This window comes from Sapajus apella, unplaced genomic scaffold, assembly GCF_009761245.1.
Source record: "Sapajus apella isolate SASKATOON/1434 unplaced genomic scaffold, GSC_monkey_1.0 scaffold31, whole genome shotgun sequence".
NCBI classification, from domain to species: Eukaryota; Metazoa; Chordata; class Mammalia; order Primates; family Cebidae; genus Sapajus; species Sapajus apella.
This window is the reverse complement of record NW_022436971.1, coordinates 10,460,480-10,480,478: the sequence shown is the minus strand read 5'-3', so window position 1 is coordinate 10,480,478 and position 19,999 is coordinate 10,460,480. Positions and strand designations below refer to the sequence as shown.

General features: G+C 39.6%; 1 protein-coding gene across 4 annotated transcripts in view; it reads right to left on the bottom strand.

Moving 5' to 3' along the window:
* NBAS (NBAS subunit of NRZ tethering complex) overlaps positions 1-19,999 on the bottom strand; it is a 434,255-nt gene that overhangs the window by 123,333 nt on the left and 290,923 nt on the right. For all 4 annotated transcript variants that reach the window (XR_004273780.1, XM_032294320.1, XM_032294322.1 and 1 more), the window contains one exon: positions 1,423-1,641. Coding sequence is in view for 3 of the 4 variants with exons in the window: in XM_032294320.1 (XP_032150211.1) it covers positions 1,423-1,641 (219 nt within the window). In the remaining variant the exon portion in view is untranslated. The remainder of the gene's footprint in view (positions 1-1,422; positions 1,642-19,999) is intronic.

Below are 19,999 nucleotides of genomic sequence, written 5' to 3'. Positions count from 1 at the left end.
AGGAAGGAAGGAAGGAAGGAAGGAAGGAAGGAAGGAAGGAAGGAAGGGAGACAATACTTGTTTCAAAGAGAGTAATGACAAATTACTCTGGGTTTTAAAAAGTATATTAAAAATAATATGATTTTAAAAATAATTTTAAATGTGTTCATTTAAAAAATAAGTACTTAAAAATTTACACTAATAAGTATAAGTCACTTTTCCTTGAAGATTCTAATTTTACTCTAGTTCTCATAATTATGAACTGTAGTACTGTAAATGTCAGTAGGATAAAATCAAGATTGGTAAAGCCAATTTGTTCCCTGCGAAAGCTTCTACATTGTTCATATCATTATTTAACATTACTCATTAGACAGATAAATAGGCACTCCCAAACACAAAATGAAATAACATTTCTATCAAACTTTTTCTTCCCATTATCTTTTCAATGAGGGCTTTGCATTTATGTCGTGTACAAATTTTGAAGTCTCCCATTTGCTCATCATCTGAACTCACCACTGACTGATCCTTCTAGTCATTCTACAAGGCAAGAATGCAATTCAATAAATGTGTAAGGTTTAAGAAAAATGAAAGAGGAGGTTAACGGCCACTTATAAGGTTCATTTACCATAGTATTAAAGGGCAAATGGAATACTATTCATATATCTAAGCACTGTTTTCACTTATAAATCCTAAGCACCGTTTCCAGTTATAGAAACTTTTATCTCAAATCCCACAATTGTTAGAATATAGAACAAAATCTCTCAGGGCCTCAGAGAGCTTCTGGTTTCATCGTCCAGTCCTAACACGTGGGTCTTCAAACCTCATCACGGGCAGGGGAGCCCAAACTTTATGGTGGTGTTTCTGAGACACCAAGGAACTAGAAACCAACTAGGAACAATTTTAGTAGTCAAAAAATTCCTCTTAATGAAGTTATATTTTATTTTGGAAACATGCAACATAAAAACAGGATAAGGGCACGCATTTAACAAAAAGCAGGGTCTAGTAAGAGGCTATTTCTGATTTTTTCTGAAAATTAGGGGGAAAAACAAAACCAAAATTTTATTTTTTATTTATTTTTTCTACCAGCTAGAAGTAAAGCCTGAGAACCACCGTCTTCTCATTTCTTAATTTTAGAGGCCACTCCCCCAACTCCAGGCAGCTATCCAGTGTTCAACTCCTGCTACCATCTCCACTTCTACCGTCTCATCTGCTTCCTCCATCTCCCCACATCAACTGTACCGAGTGGCTTAAAATCGTTTTGAAAGAAGTAGAAACTGAACAGACAATCAGGTAATAAGAGGTTAACCAATAAAGGCTTGAGAACCATTTTCAAAGATATCTGCAAGTCTGAAAACCCTATCAAAACTACTAATGTAACTGTAGAGGAAAAAAGAAAGAATATACTAATACAGAGCTAGCATCCAGAAGTTTCCATTTCTTTACCTGCTCACTATTCTTCAGAGAAACGATGAAACTATGACTCAGGGTTTCCAGGTGAGCAAGTGACTGCTCCAGATGACTCAAAGTATCTGCATAGGTAACTTTAGAATCCACAGCTTCTTGAGTTTCATCTTCTAAGTTTCTTTTCCTTGGCTTCTCAATAAAATGTTTGACTGTCTTAATAGCCTTTCTAGTTATCTCTTTACGGACTTCCACAGACAGCTTAAAAAAAGAATTATGTAATAGTGAGACAAAAGAACATTGCATTATTACATATTGCATATTCAGTGTTAATGAGTTAGTGAAATTTTTGTATATATGATTTTAACCAATAAATAGCACTTTTATATTAGTTTTTCTTCTGTGAAGAAAACAAAATTAAACTACTAATTAAGATTTTTTAAAAATGTTAATATCCAAAGCAGGTAAAGTGATGAAACTAGTATTCACACTGACTGCTGCAAAAATGAGGAGTCATTTCTAGAACCGTATTCCAGGTTCTGTTCACTTATTATAAGGAAAAAAGTCAAAAGAAGGAAAGAAATACAGGCATAAAGATTTTAACTGGAATAAGACTATCAATATAACCTCTAAATTAATCTAATTGATAGAAGAAATGATAATTAGTTTATAATAAATAACTGACTAGAATATTATATAGTCATTAAAATCAGAACTATAAAAACTAATGCATTTTGGAGTATGTTTGTCATAGAATGTTAAATCTTAGAAATCAGGACATAAAACTCTCTAGATAATGTTTACATTAAACTTTAAACTATATCTGCATTTTATATTTTTTCTATTTTATGTATATATACACATACAACCTGTGTGTGTGTGTGTGTGTGTGTGTGTGTGTGTGTATCTTATCTGTGTATATACAGGTTGAGTATCCGTTATCTGAAATGTTTGGAACCAGAAGTATTTTAGATTTCAGATTTCTTTTGAATTTTAGAATACTTGCTAATTTAGCATTCCTAATTCAAAACTGAAACCCAAAATGCTCCAATGAGAATTTCCTTTGAGTATCATTTTGGCACTCAGAAAGCCTCAGATCATGGAGCATTACAGATTCCTGGATCCAGGATATTCAACCTGTACATGCCTATAAAGTATATGTATATATACAAATATATTAAATATGTATTTGTGACATGGTAAAAGCCCCATAAAACTGCACACCTCAACCATACCTCGGCTTTCTATTGAAACTGCTCTCTGCAGCCCAAATGTGACAGGCAAGCAGTCCAAACCCATGCCATCTTGGCCCCTGCGACTTGTAAAAAGTAATTAAGGACAGTAATTTCCACCCTACCCAGACAATGTGTAAACAAATGCTAATCTTGACTTTTTTGAACCACTTAAGTAACAATCAGAATGTCCAAAGTCCCCTGGCCCTCGGAATGTCTGAGACCCTCACCCTCATCTCCGCCCAGGAAGTGATTTACAGAATCCACTAGCTCTCAGAAAGTCTGAAGCCCCTCACCCCCACCCCTGACCCTCACCCTCACTCCTGAGGTGGTTTTATGGGTATAAAAGGTCTTGACACTCTCCTTTCAGGGCCACGAGTTGAAGAGACGCGAGTCCTCCGTGACCGCCGGCAATAAAGACCCTGCAATTTGGCATACTTTTATCTTGGTGTTAACTTTCTATGCTCCGGCCAGTTAACTTTCTATGCTCAGGCCAGTACAACATATTCAGACATACACGTATATATTACAGGTATTGATCGACTTACGACCTACACAACTTACGATCATTCGACTTTACGACCACAATCGCTAGCCATGACTGCTCAGCGTCTGGCAGCGCAAACGTTGCCCAGCTGGGCGTACGACAGTGCGGACCAGCTTCCGGCAGCACTACCATCTCCGAGTGCAATTGGGAAAATGTTTCCTATGGTATTTTTTACACCTGTATTTTGTATTTTTGTATGCACCTGTATTTTGTAATTTTGTATGTTTTGCAAATATTAAACCAGTTGTACTGGTAATGCAGTGTTTTACTTAAACCTGACGAATGTAAAAATAAGAAACAAAATGGTGTAGAGATGATACAAATGGCATAAAATGAACAAAGAAAATTATGATAAAATATGACTTAAAGATTTTTATAACATCATTTCACAGTACTGTACATATAGCCTACTCAACTTATGACCAAATCGTGTTACGGCCGGTCTGTCGGAACCAATCGTGGTCGTAAGTCGAGCACTAGCTGTATTAAGGTGTTAGGATTATGAACTTTTTTTTTCTTTTCTACTTTCCAAAATTTCTATAACAACATTGTTTTCACCCATTTATTCAGTGACATGCATCAGACTCCTGTATACTGTGTAAGGTATATGGGAGTTATATTTTTCTAATTAATAAAATACTAAGCTCACTTATTCTCAAGAATGTGTAGGAGTTATATTTTTCTAATATTAAAATATTAAGCTGTTACCCTCAAGAATACAAAACTAAGTCTAAACTTTGAGCTTTGCTGATAGAAGAGGGAGTTACCTCTGAGAAATTCTGGCGCCTTCTCAGGCCTCACTGATTGGTGCTGCTTCAGATCCTGGATTACAGTCTCCTGCCAGCTACTCAAGGACATTGTTACTATATCCTCAAAGAAATATGAGGTGAACTCCTGAAGTGGTTTGTTTTTATTTTTGTTTTTGTTTTTGAAATAAAAAGAGATAAAGACTCCTACAACAAAAGTCTCATTTTTTTTCTATTTCCTAAAGGCAGTCATTATACACGTCTGGTCATTCTGAAAAGCAGGACTAGGCTGAAACACATAGCATGAGTGACTGCACCAGGAGGTAAGCTGCCCCCCACCCTCTCTTTCCTACTAGCTCCCTCCAAGTCACTTAACACGGAATTATGACATTAAAATGCTAATAGGTGACATTTTCCTAATCCTATATAAATACTGATAAGAGATCTTTAGGAAAGTACTATTTCCAACAGCACTGGAAATGCATTGCAAATAAAGCTTTCAAACAAGTTCTCTAGTCCCCACTTCTTACCAGATTTCTGGCTCTAAGCCATTAAAAAAATTAGAAGCCACGATTGACTGACAAGTATTAATTATGTTACTGTGTTTTCCCACAAATAAACTGTGAGTCTCTCCCTGTGATTCAGAAATACAAGATACTAGATCTGTGTTTAGTTCAACAGACCACCCCTCCTCTCATTATGTAGACGGAGAGACTGGGCTCCAGGAGGCTAAGTGGTATGTTAGGGTTCATCCATCGTGTGAGTGAGAAGAGTAAAAACTGGAATCCAGAACACTTGGTTACAAGTCAGCGCTCCCTGCCACGTTACATCACACAACATCCACTCAATCATTTCTGCATCCTCACAGGCTCTGAGTTTATTAGAGAGTGCATGCTGGTTGAATGCTAAATGACCAAATCAAGGCCAAATAAGAGTTAAAATTTATAGTAGAGTGAATCTTTTTTTTTCTATTCACATTTATTTCCGCAAGAAATATAAATTTGGGAAATTATTTGGCTATATCAGCCAGTCAAATGTATATACTCTTCCCAGCCTATTGTGTGATGTGGAAGAGTTTCAAAAACAGACTGGCTAAGAACAGGGATAGACAGCTAATTCACATGTGCAGGAAACAGGGTCCTGGATGAAACAATGGGCTCCTATCCCCTTAGATAGGTCCAGATGAGATCACTGTTGTCCACAACTTGACTTGCCTTTGTCAACCAACCCTGGAATGAATATATGGTAAGCAGAAAGAACAATACATTCAGAAAATTTGTGTTTAATAATTACTACTGGTGTGACTTTAGTAAACTTGACAAAGTGCTTCAAGCCTTTGTTTCTTCATCTACAAAATGTAAAAACTGCCTCCTACTACACAATTTTAAGAACTTAAATAAGATAATATGTAAAACAGCACAATGCCTTGCCCATATTAAGTGCTCCGTAAACAGATGCTGACATTTAATTTGACCAGTGGGTAAAACACACAGGCCATCCGCTCCCCTGTTACTTTTTCATCTTCCTTATAAATTTGTCATATAATTCTTTTTTAGAAAAACCTTTTTTTTTAAATAAGCTCCCCAGATTTCTTAACATGGAACTCAAGAACTGTCATAAACTGGCCCCCAGCTAACCCTCTGACTTCATGGTATAATTGTAACCCAAACCCTAAGATACAGCCACACTGACTCTTTGTCATTACCTGGTGCCCTTACTTGCCATGTTGTCTCAATGAAATGCTCCCTTCCCTCTTCTTTGCAAGGCAAATTCCTAGTCATGTTTCATTACCGAGACACTTGGAATCAATCTAGACTCATCTATTTCTCCAGCCTCTATAAGCATTCCACTTGCAAGTCCTCTGCTCCGACATCCAAGTGCATAACCCACCTACTTTGTATGTATAAACTCTGTCTCCTCAGCATTACTGACGCTAGACCTCACCCTGAAGTCTATGCTTTCAGAAAACTTGCTGTAGGTTATGAGAGACAGGTACAATTTTTCGAGAGATTAAATTATTTGACTTCATCACTACAGTGTCATCAGAAATTTTTTTTCTATTTAAAATAGTACTTCCAGAGAACTAAATATTTCAAAATAACTATATAACCTGACACTGAACGAGACAGTGTAAATAAATGCAATCCTAAGTTAATTTTCCTAAGCTAGCCAGAACCTCTAAGAAGCAGAATTATATTATGATTAAAAATATGTAAGGGGTTTTCTTTGACGAGGCATTTTACTTAACTCAAGCTTTTTATTATTATACTTTCTAAAAACAGGTTCATTGCTGAAAGACTCCAGGGTATGATTAAAAACTACATGTTTAACACTGAATTTACATCTAGTAGATTTATTTTCTTTAAACTGTCCTATAATGGAAGGAACAGAAGTAAAAGAAAGAAATGATTGAAAAAAATGTACCAGAGTAAAAAAAATGGCAATTTCTTTACTGTATCTAGTGGCCCCACGGTACCATTATTCTTAATATTCTTTTCTGAAGCTCACAGCATTAACATGACATTCATATACATAATTACTATAATATCCAACCAAGATTATATTTTTCACTATTCCCTGCAGCAATTAGTAATCACTATTAAAAATAATAATGGATTTTGTGAAATAAAGATAAGTGGCTAATATGTTTCATCACTTAATAAATAGGTTCTAAACATCTACTTTCCAAACCCTATAAAAATGAGATAAAAACACGAACCAGGCTCACAAAGAAACCACGTACACAATGGGAGATAATACAGTAAGAAGAGGGCAGAGGGACTGAAGAATCATCAGTGACATCAGCAAATCTTACTGGGTCTAGCTTCAAAATATGCCTGGGCTGGAATCACTTCCTAACACCTTCACTGCCACCACTCAGTTCCCAGCAGCCATCAGCTCTCATAAAGAGCACTGCAATGGGTCTAACTTGCCTCCCAGTGTGACAGAGACAGTGGTGCTCACCAAACACAAGCATTCCATCTCTTCCACGGCATTTGTCAATTCCCTTGTAGTTTGCATGAGCTGTCTTTCAGCCAGTGAAATCTGAGCAAAAGTGACATATACCATTTCTGAGCCAAGCAATAAAAAAAACCCACATGGATCATCATCCAGTTTCCCTGTTTTAGCCATAACAATTGAGGAGAACATGGGGCCCAGATGGCGCCAATACAAAATGATGAGGCTTCTATCAGCCTGGATCCTGAAGTGACTTTGTGGTAGAGGCCTCTTTGCGGTCTTTTACTGGATTAGGTGTATGAGGGACTATCTACCAAAAGCCACTACATACCTTAGCTTATTCTGACATATAACAGGTAGAAGAGTGCAGCAATGTGGCTTTGATTTTCAGGTATCAGGCATTGAAAAAAAAAAAAAAGAAAAAGAAAAACACCGTAATCTATGATATGCAATAAAAATACTTAATAAAACTATTATGTGTGGTAATTTGTGGGGGCAGATCATACCCCTAATGAACTTGCGGCTCTAAAGAGGCTGGGAAATGGAACACCAGAAGTGTGTTGGATGTTATACAATGCTGCGGGTATTGCAAGAAATACTGTCCATATCACAAGCAGGAGAAACAGAATAGAGAAACAGCCCAGAAATTCAGGGCCATACTGGGTTCAAACAAACAAACAAACAAAAAATCAACTTAGGAATTCTAGACCCCATGAGTCAGACATAAGAAGGAGAAATCCTTATATAACAAATGCCAACTAAAACTTTTAGAAGATTAAAATGCTTCAGGGAAGAGATAAACCAAGGGTGCGACACTGCGTAAATTCTTTCACTTGGACAAAATGACTCAGGGCAGAGATCCAATTAATGATGCCGTCCTTAAACAGAAACCTGACAGCTTTAAGCCAGCCCCCTTTACGTGGAGAGAGATAATGCATGGGGGTGATACATCAAAGATATATAGCACAATATTTCAAAACAAACAAAAAGACCCTGTAGATGTGGCTATGGGCACACGGCATTAAGAGAAGTCAAATAAATAAGAATCCTATTAAATTTCTGAGAGCAGTGCTGCCTAAGAAACCACAAACCTGAGTTAAAAATGCCTGTGAGTGTCTAAACCTTAATACTTGGGCCTTCAATCTTGAGGGTATAGGCCTCCAACATCCACTCCTCATGTGGCCCAGGAAGGAAGTGGAGAGGACTTCCCTGGAGGGAAGGAACTGGGGTCATGGAGGACAAAGGACAACAAGGTTGCCCCTACAAAGCAGAATTAAAGGCTAATTAAGGACCCTGCCTCCCCACAGTAGGGAAGCCCTCAGAATGTCTGTAGAGCAGAATTTTTAAGCTGTGTCACAGTCGTGTCTGCCAGGTGTCTCTTATCATCTCCCTTTCCAAGGTGAGTGCTTAATGCCATTATCTTGTCCCTGCTTCACCATATAAGTTGTGTCTCGGGGTGGGTGTGGGGGAAGCAGGTCAGAGGATTTGTCCATTTAGTTCACAGTTTGGATCACACAGCTGGACCTGAAGCGCAGCCTACTGCGAATTATGCAGACTTTGGGCTGCACGGAGTGAGGAGGACCCTGGGTTCTTTCCTCTAGCGGAGGAGCAGAGTGTTTTCTGTGGTGGAAAGAAAGCTTGGTGAATAAAAGGGTGGGCTGTAGCAGACAGGGGTTCCCACCATACATTCCAGCCACTTCTCTACGCTTCTCAACCCCCTTGTAGTTAGATAAGGTCACGTGACTAGGTGGGCCCATGAAAAATGAGAGGTGTGTCATATATCACTCACGTGGCTAAGGCAATCACGCCCGATTTTCCAGTCCCACTCCTTTTCCTGACAAGGTGCTTGAGGAGAGCCCAAGTGGGTATGGCCCCTGAGGGGGCTTCTCTTGTGCTGGGTCATGGTGACACTGGGGTCGCTTTGTTACTACAGAATTCCCTAGCAGCACCATGGTATCTTAAAAACACACAGCTGCTCTAGTCACGCCTCTGCTAGAATCCATGCAACGGCTTCCCAGTTCACTAAGAATAAAAGCCAGGCTTTCATGCCTTATCAGGCTCCGTGCGACCTGCCCTTCCCCTCACCCTGCCTCTCTCATCCTGTCCCCTCCCTGCCTTCCACTCTCAGGCCACTTCAAACACCCCAGCTCCCTTGCAGGCCCCTTCAGAGCCTTCACAGTCGTCAGTCACTGGAATGTTCTCCCAGGCACCCTCATGACTTGCCCCTCTACTTCTCTTGGGACTTGACCCAAATGTCACCTTATCAGAGAGACCTTCCCTGACCCCATGAAACCTGGCACTCTCTCCACCTGTTTCTCCTTGCCCTGCATTATTTTTTCCTCCTAACTGACACACTGGGTTTCTATTGCTTATTGCCTGTTACCGCTACATTCCCAAAGCCCAGAATGGAGGCTCAGACATAATGCTTCTCTGTTGGGTGGGTGGATGGATGGATGGATGGATGGATGGATGACACTGTTTAAAAAGACAGGACAGTAAAAGTGCTCTTGAGGAAGCACATAAGTAGAAGGGCTCATGATACATGTGTAACCACCAGAGCAGTTTAGTTTAGACACGGCGAGGCATAAAAGGCTGGACAGTAAATATGTTAAGCTTCGCAGGCCACATATAATCTCTGTTAGATATTCTTTTATTAGGTTGGTTGGCTGGTTTTTGCAATCCTTTAAAACGATGTAAAGGCCAATCTTAGCTAAGGGTTGTACAAAAACAGGTAGTGGGCTAAATCTGACCTGTAGGCCCATCATTTGATTTCTGATCTATAATATTAAACAGTTCTGGTTGAAAAGATAAACTGAGAATAAGCTATCAGTGGTCTGGAATGCCAGGCTAAAGAATCTGATTTGAAAGCCACTGAGAGCCGCTTGCATACTGAAGATAATTACGTGGAAATGTCTCATTAGATTCCCATTTAAAAAACACTGCAAGAAAATCTTATTTCAAAGAAAAATTTGAAACTATAGTTTTCTGAGAAAAAAAAATCACTATTTCTTAAGACTTTGCCTATCTTTCCGGAATCAGTGCAGGTGCTCCCTCCTCTGAGGAATCTTCCTGATCTATATCAAAGAATACTGCATTTAAATCATCTAGTTACTTGTACATTCCCCTGACTAGACAATGAGATGCTTTAGGATAGAACCTATGCTTTTAAAATCTCTGTATCCCTAACCTAACATAATGTTTAACATACTGCAGACAAACAGTAAATAGCTACTAAACTTACTGAACAACTCTGATCAACATACAGAGAAAGCCAAGATTCTTTAAAAGTGCAATAGGCCAGGCACGGTGGCTCACACCTGCAATCCCAACACTTTGGGAGGCTAAGGTGGGCAGATCACGAGGTCAGGAGTTTGAGGCCAGCCTGGCCAGCATGGTGAAACCCTGTCTCTACTAAAAATACAAAAAAATTAACTGGGCATGGTTGTGCACACCTGTAATCCCAGCTACTTGGGAGGCTGAGGCAGAATTGCTTGAACCTGGGAGATGGAGGTTGCAGTGAGCTGAGATCACACCACTGCACTCCAGCCTGGGCAACAGAGCAAGACTCCATCTCAAAAAAAGGGAAGTACGATAAAATCATATGTTCTCAATATGTCCCTGGAAACTTGTGGTCCAGAATGTTCCAAAATTCCCCAGTTACTTTGCAGTAATTCCTGCAAGAAAGCCCTCAGAGACATCACAAAAGGATACTTTAAGGGACTTGAAAAAAAGAAACAAAAAAACTCCAGAACCTGAAGTACAACAAAAATAAATGATAGATAGATGATAGATAGATAGATAGATAGATAGATAGATAGAAGATAGATAGATGATAGATAGATAGATAGATAGATGATAGATAGATAGATAGATAGATGATAGATAGATAGATAGATAGATGATAGATAGATAGATGATAGATAGATAGATAGATAGATAGATAGATGATAGATAGATAGATAGGTAGATAGATAGATAGATAGATAGATAGATGACATAAAAAATTCAGACCAAATGTTTGCCATCAGGACAATGCCACCCTAATCAGATGTCATGCAGGAAGGGGCACAACATCACACTACCGATGGCTTTCTGTTTATTCATTCAGCAACATCCACTGAGCACACACTGTGCATCTGCGTTGGGCTCAGTGCTGGTGACAAAGTTAGATCAAGGCTCTGCCCCAGGGTCTGTCAAAGTCTAGTACTAAATACGGAGAGATAAAAGACATTACAGAGAGGCATGATCACCCTACAACTACAGCAGGGTAAACACAAGGCACCGTGGAAGCTCTCAGAAGGGGCACTCCGCAGATTGGAAATGAGGGGCAGGCAGGGTCAGGAAAGGGTTGCTGAAAGGGGACATCTCTAAGGAGAGTCCTCAAGAGTGAACAGAAACTAAGACAAGAAAGGAAGAATTTCAAGAGATCACTAGTCAAAGGCGCAAGTGGAGCACCTAGAAGTACATGGGCCTGGCTGAAATGCAGAATGAAAGTGTTATGGGAAAGGGGTCCGATCCAGACCCCAAGAGAAGGTTTTTGGATCACACTCAAGAAAGAATTCAGGGCAAGTCCATAGAGTGGAAGCGAATTTATTAAGAAAGCAAAGGAATTAAAATGGCTTCTCCATAGACAGAGCAGCCCCGAGGGCTGCTGGTTGCCCATTTTTATGGTTATTTCTTGATGATATGCTAAACAAGGGGTGGATTATTCATGTCTCCCCTTTTTAGACCATATAGGGTAACCTCCTGACATTGCCATGGCATTTGTAAACTGTCATGGTACCGGTGGGAGTGTAGCAGTGAGGATGACTGGAGGTCACTCTTGTCGCCATCTTGGTTTTGGTGGCTTTTTGCTTGCTTCTTTACTGCAACCTCTTGTATCAGCAAGGCCTTTATGACCTGTATCTCATGCTGACCTCCTATCTCATCCTGTGACTTCGAATGCCTGACTGTCTAGGAATGCAGCCCAGTAGATTTCAGCCTTATTTCACCCAGCTCCTATTCAAGATGGAGTTGCTCTGGTTCACACACCTCTGACACAAGTAAAGCCCTGTCAGAGAATGAGGAAGAATGAAGCAGAAATGACAACATGAGGAGGAGCCCCGAGTGCTGCACTGATGACAGCATCATCATCTTCATACCTTAGGCAGCATAAAAGTATCTTCAGCAGGAGAGCAACACAATCAGCTCCAGACATTTTAGCTAATGGCTTGATTCATAATTCACCAAGGTAACCTACATCATCTGCACGTGCTTCATGGCTGTGAAATCTTGCTAAGCAGACTTTTGTTCTTTTAAAAATGAACGTAGCATGACTTTGAACATAAGGCTGATATTTAGGAAATGGCAGGTGACTTAAGAAAAACCCAGGTGCTATCTACAGAGTTAGGTGGAAAAATCAGAGTTTACAAACTGTTTATTATTTCTTTAACTAATAAAAAAAATACACAGATGTCTTCTCTTTTTTAGGTTTCTATTTACAAACTCACCCTATTTTTCATCCATCTCCCCCTCCTCCTTTTCATGTTCAAACTTCTATACTCACTATGTGCTAGGCCTGGCCTTGGCACAGAGGATACAGAGATAAATTAAGACAGAATCACTATCCTGGAAGAACACATATCCTAATGGAAAAGTCAACGCAGAAATAAAAATGTATAAAATGTGACAGAAAAATATAAGTATGTGGGTACACCAAAAAAAATATTCTGTTTTAGAAAGGCAAGAAAGTCTTTAAAAAAGAGGTGACATCTGAAGCAGGACTTGAAGCATCAGCAAGTGCTCGTGTGGAAGGAGGGGAGGGTGGACTGCAGGTGAAAAGAAGAGAATGAGGAATTAAATAAAGGCTCTTAGATAAGAAGAATGTTCTATGGCTGTAACTCTCAACCTTTTACTGTGCTCTAAAAACCCTACAGGATATAATATACTCTCAACAAAAAACAGTAGCTCACGACTTCGAGGTATCTCACGGGGTAGAGGAGTAGGTGCACAGCAGCAGCTGCGGTATATTTGGGAAAGGAGGGGGAATCCTTTCTGAAAAAGATTAAACTCTCCCAGGAGTTTGATCCCCAAAGCTAGACATTGTTTCTCCTCTGGTCTCACTCCCAAGCTACACTTGGAAAAGCTCTTGGTGATGCAAATGCGTGTATGCATGTGCTTAGGCAAGGGACTGTCCAGCAGGAGAAGAGACGCAAAGAGCACTGGGGATAGTGGGGGTGCCATGCTGGGAAACTTACACATCATCCTTGGGCCAGTGGTCTCCAAACTGAGGCATGTGAGCCACTAGCACACAAAGCCTTTCCAACAGGGACACAGGCACAGACAGTTTAAAGGGAACCGTTTCTGAATTAATTTCCACCTTTTCTGAGTATTCTTTCCTAAAATGGATCTTGAGGTCAAGGTGTGAAGCTTGTGCTCTTTCCCAACTCCTTTCATAATAGCCTTCCATGAACACAGGAAAGGCATGCTTCACACACTTCCTGAATCTGACTCTGATACATCGTTCTGGTTTTTAAAAAGCTCCAGAACACCAAAGGGATAATTCAGAATGCTGGTATATAACAGATTCCAGTGGAGACCATGTTTGCAAATATTTTAACAACAAGAAAATTGTGGCAGTGGAGATCTAATTTAGCCAACCCCCATCTTGCCTTTAGCCTTCAAGCTATCAGACATTTAGTTTACAGTTTAAATGGTAACAGCCCTTGCCCCAAAACTCAAATGCCTTTGTAAAGCTAATGAAAAACTACCAGGCTAAGAGGAGAGAGGAACCTGAATTCTGCTAAGATGTAGACGTAAGCAATTGCCAGACATTACATTCTGGGGGTTACAAGATATGTAACTTCTCCAATTACTCCTGCAGATAGCACCACTATTGTAGACTGGTCTTCTGAGATATCTGTTCATGTGTTTTGCATGTCTGACATCCACAGCTCCACCCAGACGCACCTGGAAGCAATTCAGCACCCAGGAGGCTCACTTCCCACACCCCTATGGTTGTACCCCAACCAATCAGCAGCAAACACCCATTTCCTAGCCACCCGCACCCCCTCCCACAAACTGCCTTTGAAAAACCCCTAACCTAGGAGGCTTCAAGTGATTAAGTGATAACTCCATTTCCAGCATGGCACAGCCAGCCTAGAGTCAATTAAACTCTTTCTTTACTGCAAAGCTGGGGTCTCTGTGCAGTGGCAGAAAGAACCCATCACATGATTATACAATGACTGAATAACAAACTTCTTCTTGCATGTCACAAGGTTCCCAATGCGTTGCCTTCTTTTTTGTTGTTGTTTTTCTTCTAAGTTACTTAAAAAAAAAAAAAAGATTCAATAGTTTTGGGGAAACAGGTGGTGTTTGCTTGCAAGTTCTTTGATTTCTGATATTTTGGTGTACCCATCACTGGAGCAGTGTATACTATACCCAACGTGTAGTATTTTATCTTTCATTCCCCTCCAACCCTTCCCTACCAAATCTCCAAAGTCCATTGTATCATTCTTATGCCTCTGAGTCCTCATAGCTTAGCTCCCACTTATAAGTAAGAACATAAGGTGTTTGGTTTTCCACTCCTGAGTTACATAACTCAGAATAATGGTCTCCAACTCCATCCAGGTTGGTGCAAATGTCATTATTTCATTTCTTTTTATGGCTGAGTAGTGTTCCACAGGGTGCACGGGCACGTGCACACACGCGCGCGTGTGTGTCTCACATTTTGTTTATCCACTTTTTGCTTGATGGGCATTCGCACTTTTGCAATTGTGAATGGTGCTGCTATAAACATGTGTGTGCAGTGTTTTTTTTTCACATAATGACTTCTTTCCCTCTGGGTAAATACCCACTAGTGGGCTGCTGGATCAAATGGTAGTTCTACTTTTAGTTCTTTAAGGAATCGTCATACTGTTTTCCACAGTGGTTGTACTAGTTTACTTTCCTATTAGCAGTGTAAAAGTGTTCCCTTTTCACCACATCCACACCAACATCTAATATTTGTTTGACTTTTTAATTATGGCCACTCTTGCATGAGTAAGGTGATGTCTCATTGTAGTTTTGATGTGCATTTCCCTGATAATTAGTGATACTGAACATTTTTTCCTGTGTTTTGGCCATTTGTACATTTCCTTTTGAGAAATATATACTAATGTCCTTTGCTTACTTTTTGATGGGATTGTTTGCTTGTTTCTTGCTGATTTGTTTGAGTTCCTTGCAGATTCCGGATTAGTCTTTTGTCAGATGCTTGGTTTGTGAATACTGTCTCCCACTCTGTAGGTTGTCTCTTTGCTCGGCTGATTATTTCTTTTGCAGTGTAGATGCTTTTTAGTTTAATTGGGTCAATCTCTTTATCTTTGTTTTTGTTGGATTTGTTTGTTGGTTCTTGGTCATAAGCTCTTTGCCTAAGCCAATGTCTAGAAGAGTTTTTCCAGAGTTATCCTCTAGAATTTTTATGTTTCAGGTCTTAGATTTAAGTCCTTGAACAATCTTGAGTTGATTTTCATATTAGGTGAGAGATGAGGATTCAGCGTCATTCTTCTGTATGTGGCTTGCCATTAGGTATCCCAGCCCCATTTGTTGAATAGAGTAACCTTTCCCCACTTTGTTTTGTTTGCTTCATCAAAGATCAGTTGGCTGCAAGTATCTGGCTTTACTTATGGGTTCTCTATTCTGTTCCATTGGTGCATATTCTTATACCAGTACCATGCTGTTTTGGTAACTATTAATATAGCCTTATAGCAGTTTGAAGCTGGGTAATGGTGATGCCTCCAGATTTGTTCTTTCTGCTTAGTCTTGCTTTGGCTATGCAGACTGTTTTTGGTTTCCATATGATTTTTAGAACTGTTTTTTCTATTTCTGGCAATAATGATGACTGTATTTTGGTGGGAATTGCATTAAATTTGCAGACTGCTTTTGGCAGTATGGCCATTTTCAAAATATTGATTCTACCCATCCTTGAGTATGGGATGTGTTTCCATTTGCTTGTGTCATTTATGACTTCTTTCAGCAGTGTTTTGTAGTTTTCCATGTAGAGATCATTCGCTTCCTTGGTTATATTCCTAAGTATTTTATTATTATTATTTTTTGCAGCTGTTGTAAAAAAGGTTGAGTTACTGATTTGATTCTAAGTTTAGTCACTATTGTTGCATAGCAGTGCCACTGATTTGTGTACACTGATTTTGTATCTTGAGATTTTACTGAATTCATTTATAAGACCTAGAAGTATTTTGGATGAGTCTTCAGGGTTTTCTAGGTATACAACCATATACATTGGGGAATAGTGACTGTTTGACTTCCTCTTAACCAGTCTGGATTCCCTTTATTTTCTTCTCTTGTCTGACTGCTCTGGCTAGGACTTCCAGCATGATGTTGAATAGCATTGGTGAAAGTGGGCATCCTTGTCTTATTACAGTTCTCAGAGAAAATGCTTCCAACTTTTTTCTATTCAGTGTGGTGTTGGCTATGGGTCTGTCTAGAGATGGATTTTATTACCTTAAGATATGTCCCTTCTGTGCAAGTTTCGCTGAGCATTTTAACCATAAAGGGAAGTTGGATTTTGTCAAATGCTTTTTCTGCATCTATTGAGATGATCATATGATGTTTGTTTTTAATTACGTTTATTATCTTTTTAATATGCTGTTGGATTTGGTTATTTTGTTGAGAGTTTTTGCATCTATGATCATCAGGGATATTGGTCCATGGCTTTCTATTATAAAGTCACATGCACATGTATGTTTATTGCAGCACTGTTCACAATAGCAAAGACTTGGAACCAATGAAAATGCCCATCAATGATGAATAAAGAAAATGTGACACATATATACCATGGAATACTATGCAGCCGTAAAAAAGGAATAAGCTCATGTCCTTTGCAGGGACATGGATAAAGCTGGAAACCAACATTCTCAGCAAACTGACACGAGTAGAAAACCAAATACCGCATGTTGAACAATGACACCACATGGACACAGGGAGGGAAACATTACCTATTAGGGAGTGGGGGGTAGGGGAGGGATAGGCAAGGAAAGGGGGTATAGGGGAGGGATAGCCTTAGGAGAAATACCTAATGTAGATGATGTGGTGATGATGCAGCAAACCACCATGGCACGTACATACCTAGGTAACAAACATGCACATTCTGTACATGTACCCCAGAACTTAAAGTATAATAGTAATAATAAAAGAACGCTTTGAACTTTCTTTTTTCAGTAGAAGCTGTCAGTAAAATGTATTGTTTGTTCTAGCCACCACTTGGTGATAGGCCAATAGGCTCCTCAACCCCTCTTTAGAGCAGTTACTTTAGAAAGCTAATAATTATTATCCTTTCTCTGTCCCTTTGAGATGTAAATCTTCTGCCACCTAGTGTGTTTCCTCAAGGACCTAGGGTCAGTCTCTCTGAAACAGAAATACTCAAGGAGCCAGCTCACTGTGGGAGGGTAAGGGCCTCACTTCCATGGGTGCCTTGTTCCAACCTGCACAACTACCTGCTGTCATAAAGGCATGAACAGTTGGTCTCTTCTCCAGATAAGTGTCAACCTGCAAACCCAGATGGTTCATTTACATGGACCAAACCCCCCTTAATGCCCCTTGTGCCTTTCCTTTCACACACCACACTACTGAAAAAGTCTTCTGCCTTTCTTTGCTTTGTCGAAGTTGAGCTTGGTTTATGCTGGGCTCTCTTCCCTCTGCAGTAGTTAGTACTTAAGAAAATCTGTCTTTACTGCCTTTAAAAAGTGTCTGGCTTTATTTCTCTTGGACTAAAAAACAGTAGAAATGGTTTGAGGAAAAGGAAGGATGCAATCTTTCTGACAGCTGCAGATGTGTTCCTGTACTTTTTAAGTGACAGCAGTAGTTATCAAATTGCCTATGCTGTATACAAATAGAGCTACGTTACAGTTTTACTTTAAATGTCAATACTTCAAATGCGCTGAAAATTATGCCCTCCTTTGTAATCTTTTAATATTATAAAATTTTTAGAAATCAAGTGTGCGAGAGGTATTCAGGTTATTTTAAGTTATCTCAGCTACATGAGTAACAAAGTTTCCAGTTAACAGCTTTGGAGCACTGTTTTCCTAAAGTGTGATTTTCATACCACCTCTATAAGTGCAACCTCAAAAATGCAAATTCCTGGGCCCCCATCAGGCTTACTGACCCAATCTGTTGGGTTGGGAAAGACATCAGCATTGGCGGAAAGAAACCTGTATTTTGCATGAGCATTTCCTGGTTAATTCTAACAGCAAAGGAAGTGTGTGACCCACTATTGCAGCTCTGGAGCCTTTAAGCTTCTGACTGAGCCAACCAAATGGCCAATGTTGAGTTTAGGAGGTGGCTGGAGGTGGGTCTTAGGACTTGAAACAAAGGGACAGTGAGGTAGTCACTGCAAGAGTCTAGGCAGGGTGGATGGGGTTCAAGGAGACGAGCAGTTTGGGCTGTAAATGACATTACGTTAAAGGACTGAAAAACACTAATACGCTGTCTCATGCCAGCTCCTGGAGCAGCGACTCCTCTGACGTATGTCATCAGTTGCCAGTCAGTTGACACAGCAGCTTTCAAACTTTTTTGTTCAAGACTGACAGTAAGAAATATATTATGCATCGAGTCAATTATTATACATATATACAAAGACATATCTGGATATATTAAAAGCAAACAAAAATGTCATGAAATGATATGACCCCCTACTAAGGGGAGATACATTTTGATGTTTCCTATCCTAATACTCCAGTGTTCTGTTTTGCTTATGTGTCTTTAATGCTGACCACAGTGCTCAAACTAATTACAGGACCCACTAGTGGGTTATAACTCAGTTTTTAAAGCATCTGTAAATCTGCTCTGATGATAACAGAATGGTTTGCAGGGAAGAGCAAACACTGAAGCTACAAAAGAGACATCAAATTATCTCAGTTATATTTAGCTAACTTTATTAAAAACAATGAATCACTTTATGTTTTGCTAACAGCCTAACAATCATCCCTATGTGTGCTGGCACCAAATGCTGTGTGTGCTTTACTGTGTCCACGCTCCTCACCAGGCTGTGAACCCCTCTTAGTCATTCTTTTATTCTCAGTGCTTAGTATAGCACGTTAAGTGCTCTTTATAAATCATAACTATAGAATATTCTGAAATGATCCTTTATGCGAATGAAAGTGAAAGTTTTAACATTTTTGCTTTAATAAAGGTAATATTCAAAGACAAAAATAACATACCTGTCTTGTCACATTCATTTATATACTTAACATCACCATTATAATTACGCTTTTTGCTTCACTATCAATTGCTCATATAGTAAGAGTAACGCAGGGCAGAGGTCACTTTATCTTTACCCTTTGCCTTGGACAGTAACCACAAAAACAGTATTATTCTCCAGCAAAGTGTAGATGGCCCTGTCTTTTTTACTGCTCACTTTTGGCAATGATATAAGCTAATACATTCCTAAGTTTTTCAACAGCTTGAAGGTCACCTTCGTCTTCATGGAGTGGGCATGAAAAACATTAGAAATGAGATGAAATGTTACTGCAATCAGTAATAAATACTACTGTCTCTTGTTACTGAGCACGTACAGGCTTTCACAAAATTTGAAAGCATTCATTCAAATTTTCCATTTAGAAATCTTCTATTGCATGCATGTATGTGATATATAACGCAAATTGTTATCATTAAGATCACTGAAAGTAGGTCCACTGTATTTACAGCAAAATCAAATGTTGGTATAAAAATCTAGGTCTTATCCCAACACTTAAAACTACTCAGGATCATGCAAAACCAAGAGTCAGATCACCCAGGGCAATCTCACCCCTCTCACCAGAGTGACAGGTAAACCAGACTGGTACTGATCAGCACCTGGCATACCAGGGGCCACAGGGTTGATCAGGAGTGCTCTAACCAGCATAAAGCTTAGAACTTTCCGTTTGGTGTTTGTGGGAGGCTCTGTTACTCCGTCTGGCTGGATGTGAATTAGGAAGCAACAGAGCCCCAATTATTGCCAGGCATCATCCTGCAACTACCACAGCAAAGTGCTTCATTGTGAAACTAGCATAACAGCAGAGAAAAGAAATGGAAAGAAACTGGGTCCGTGACAATGCCGGCTGCTTGCGTAGACAGCCCTGAAATCACCCCCACCTCTGGACCTTTGACTTACAGAAACCAGTAAA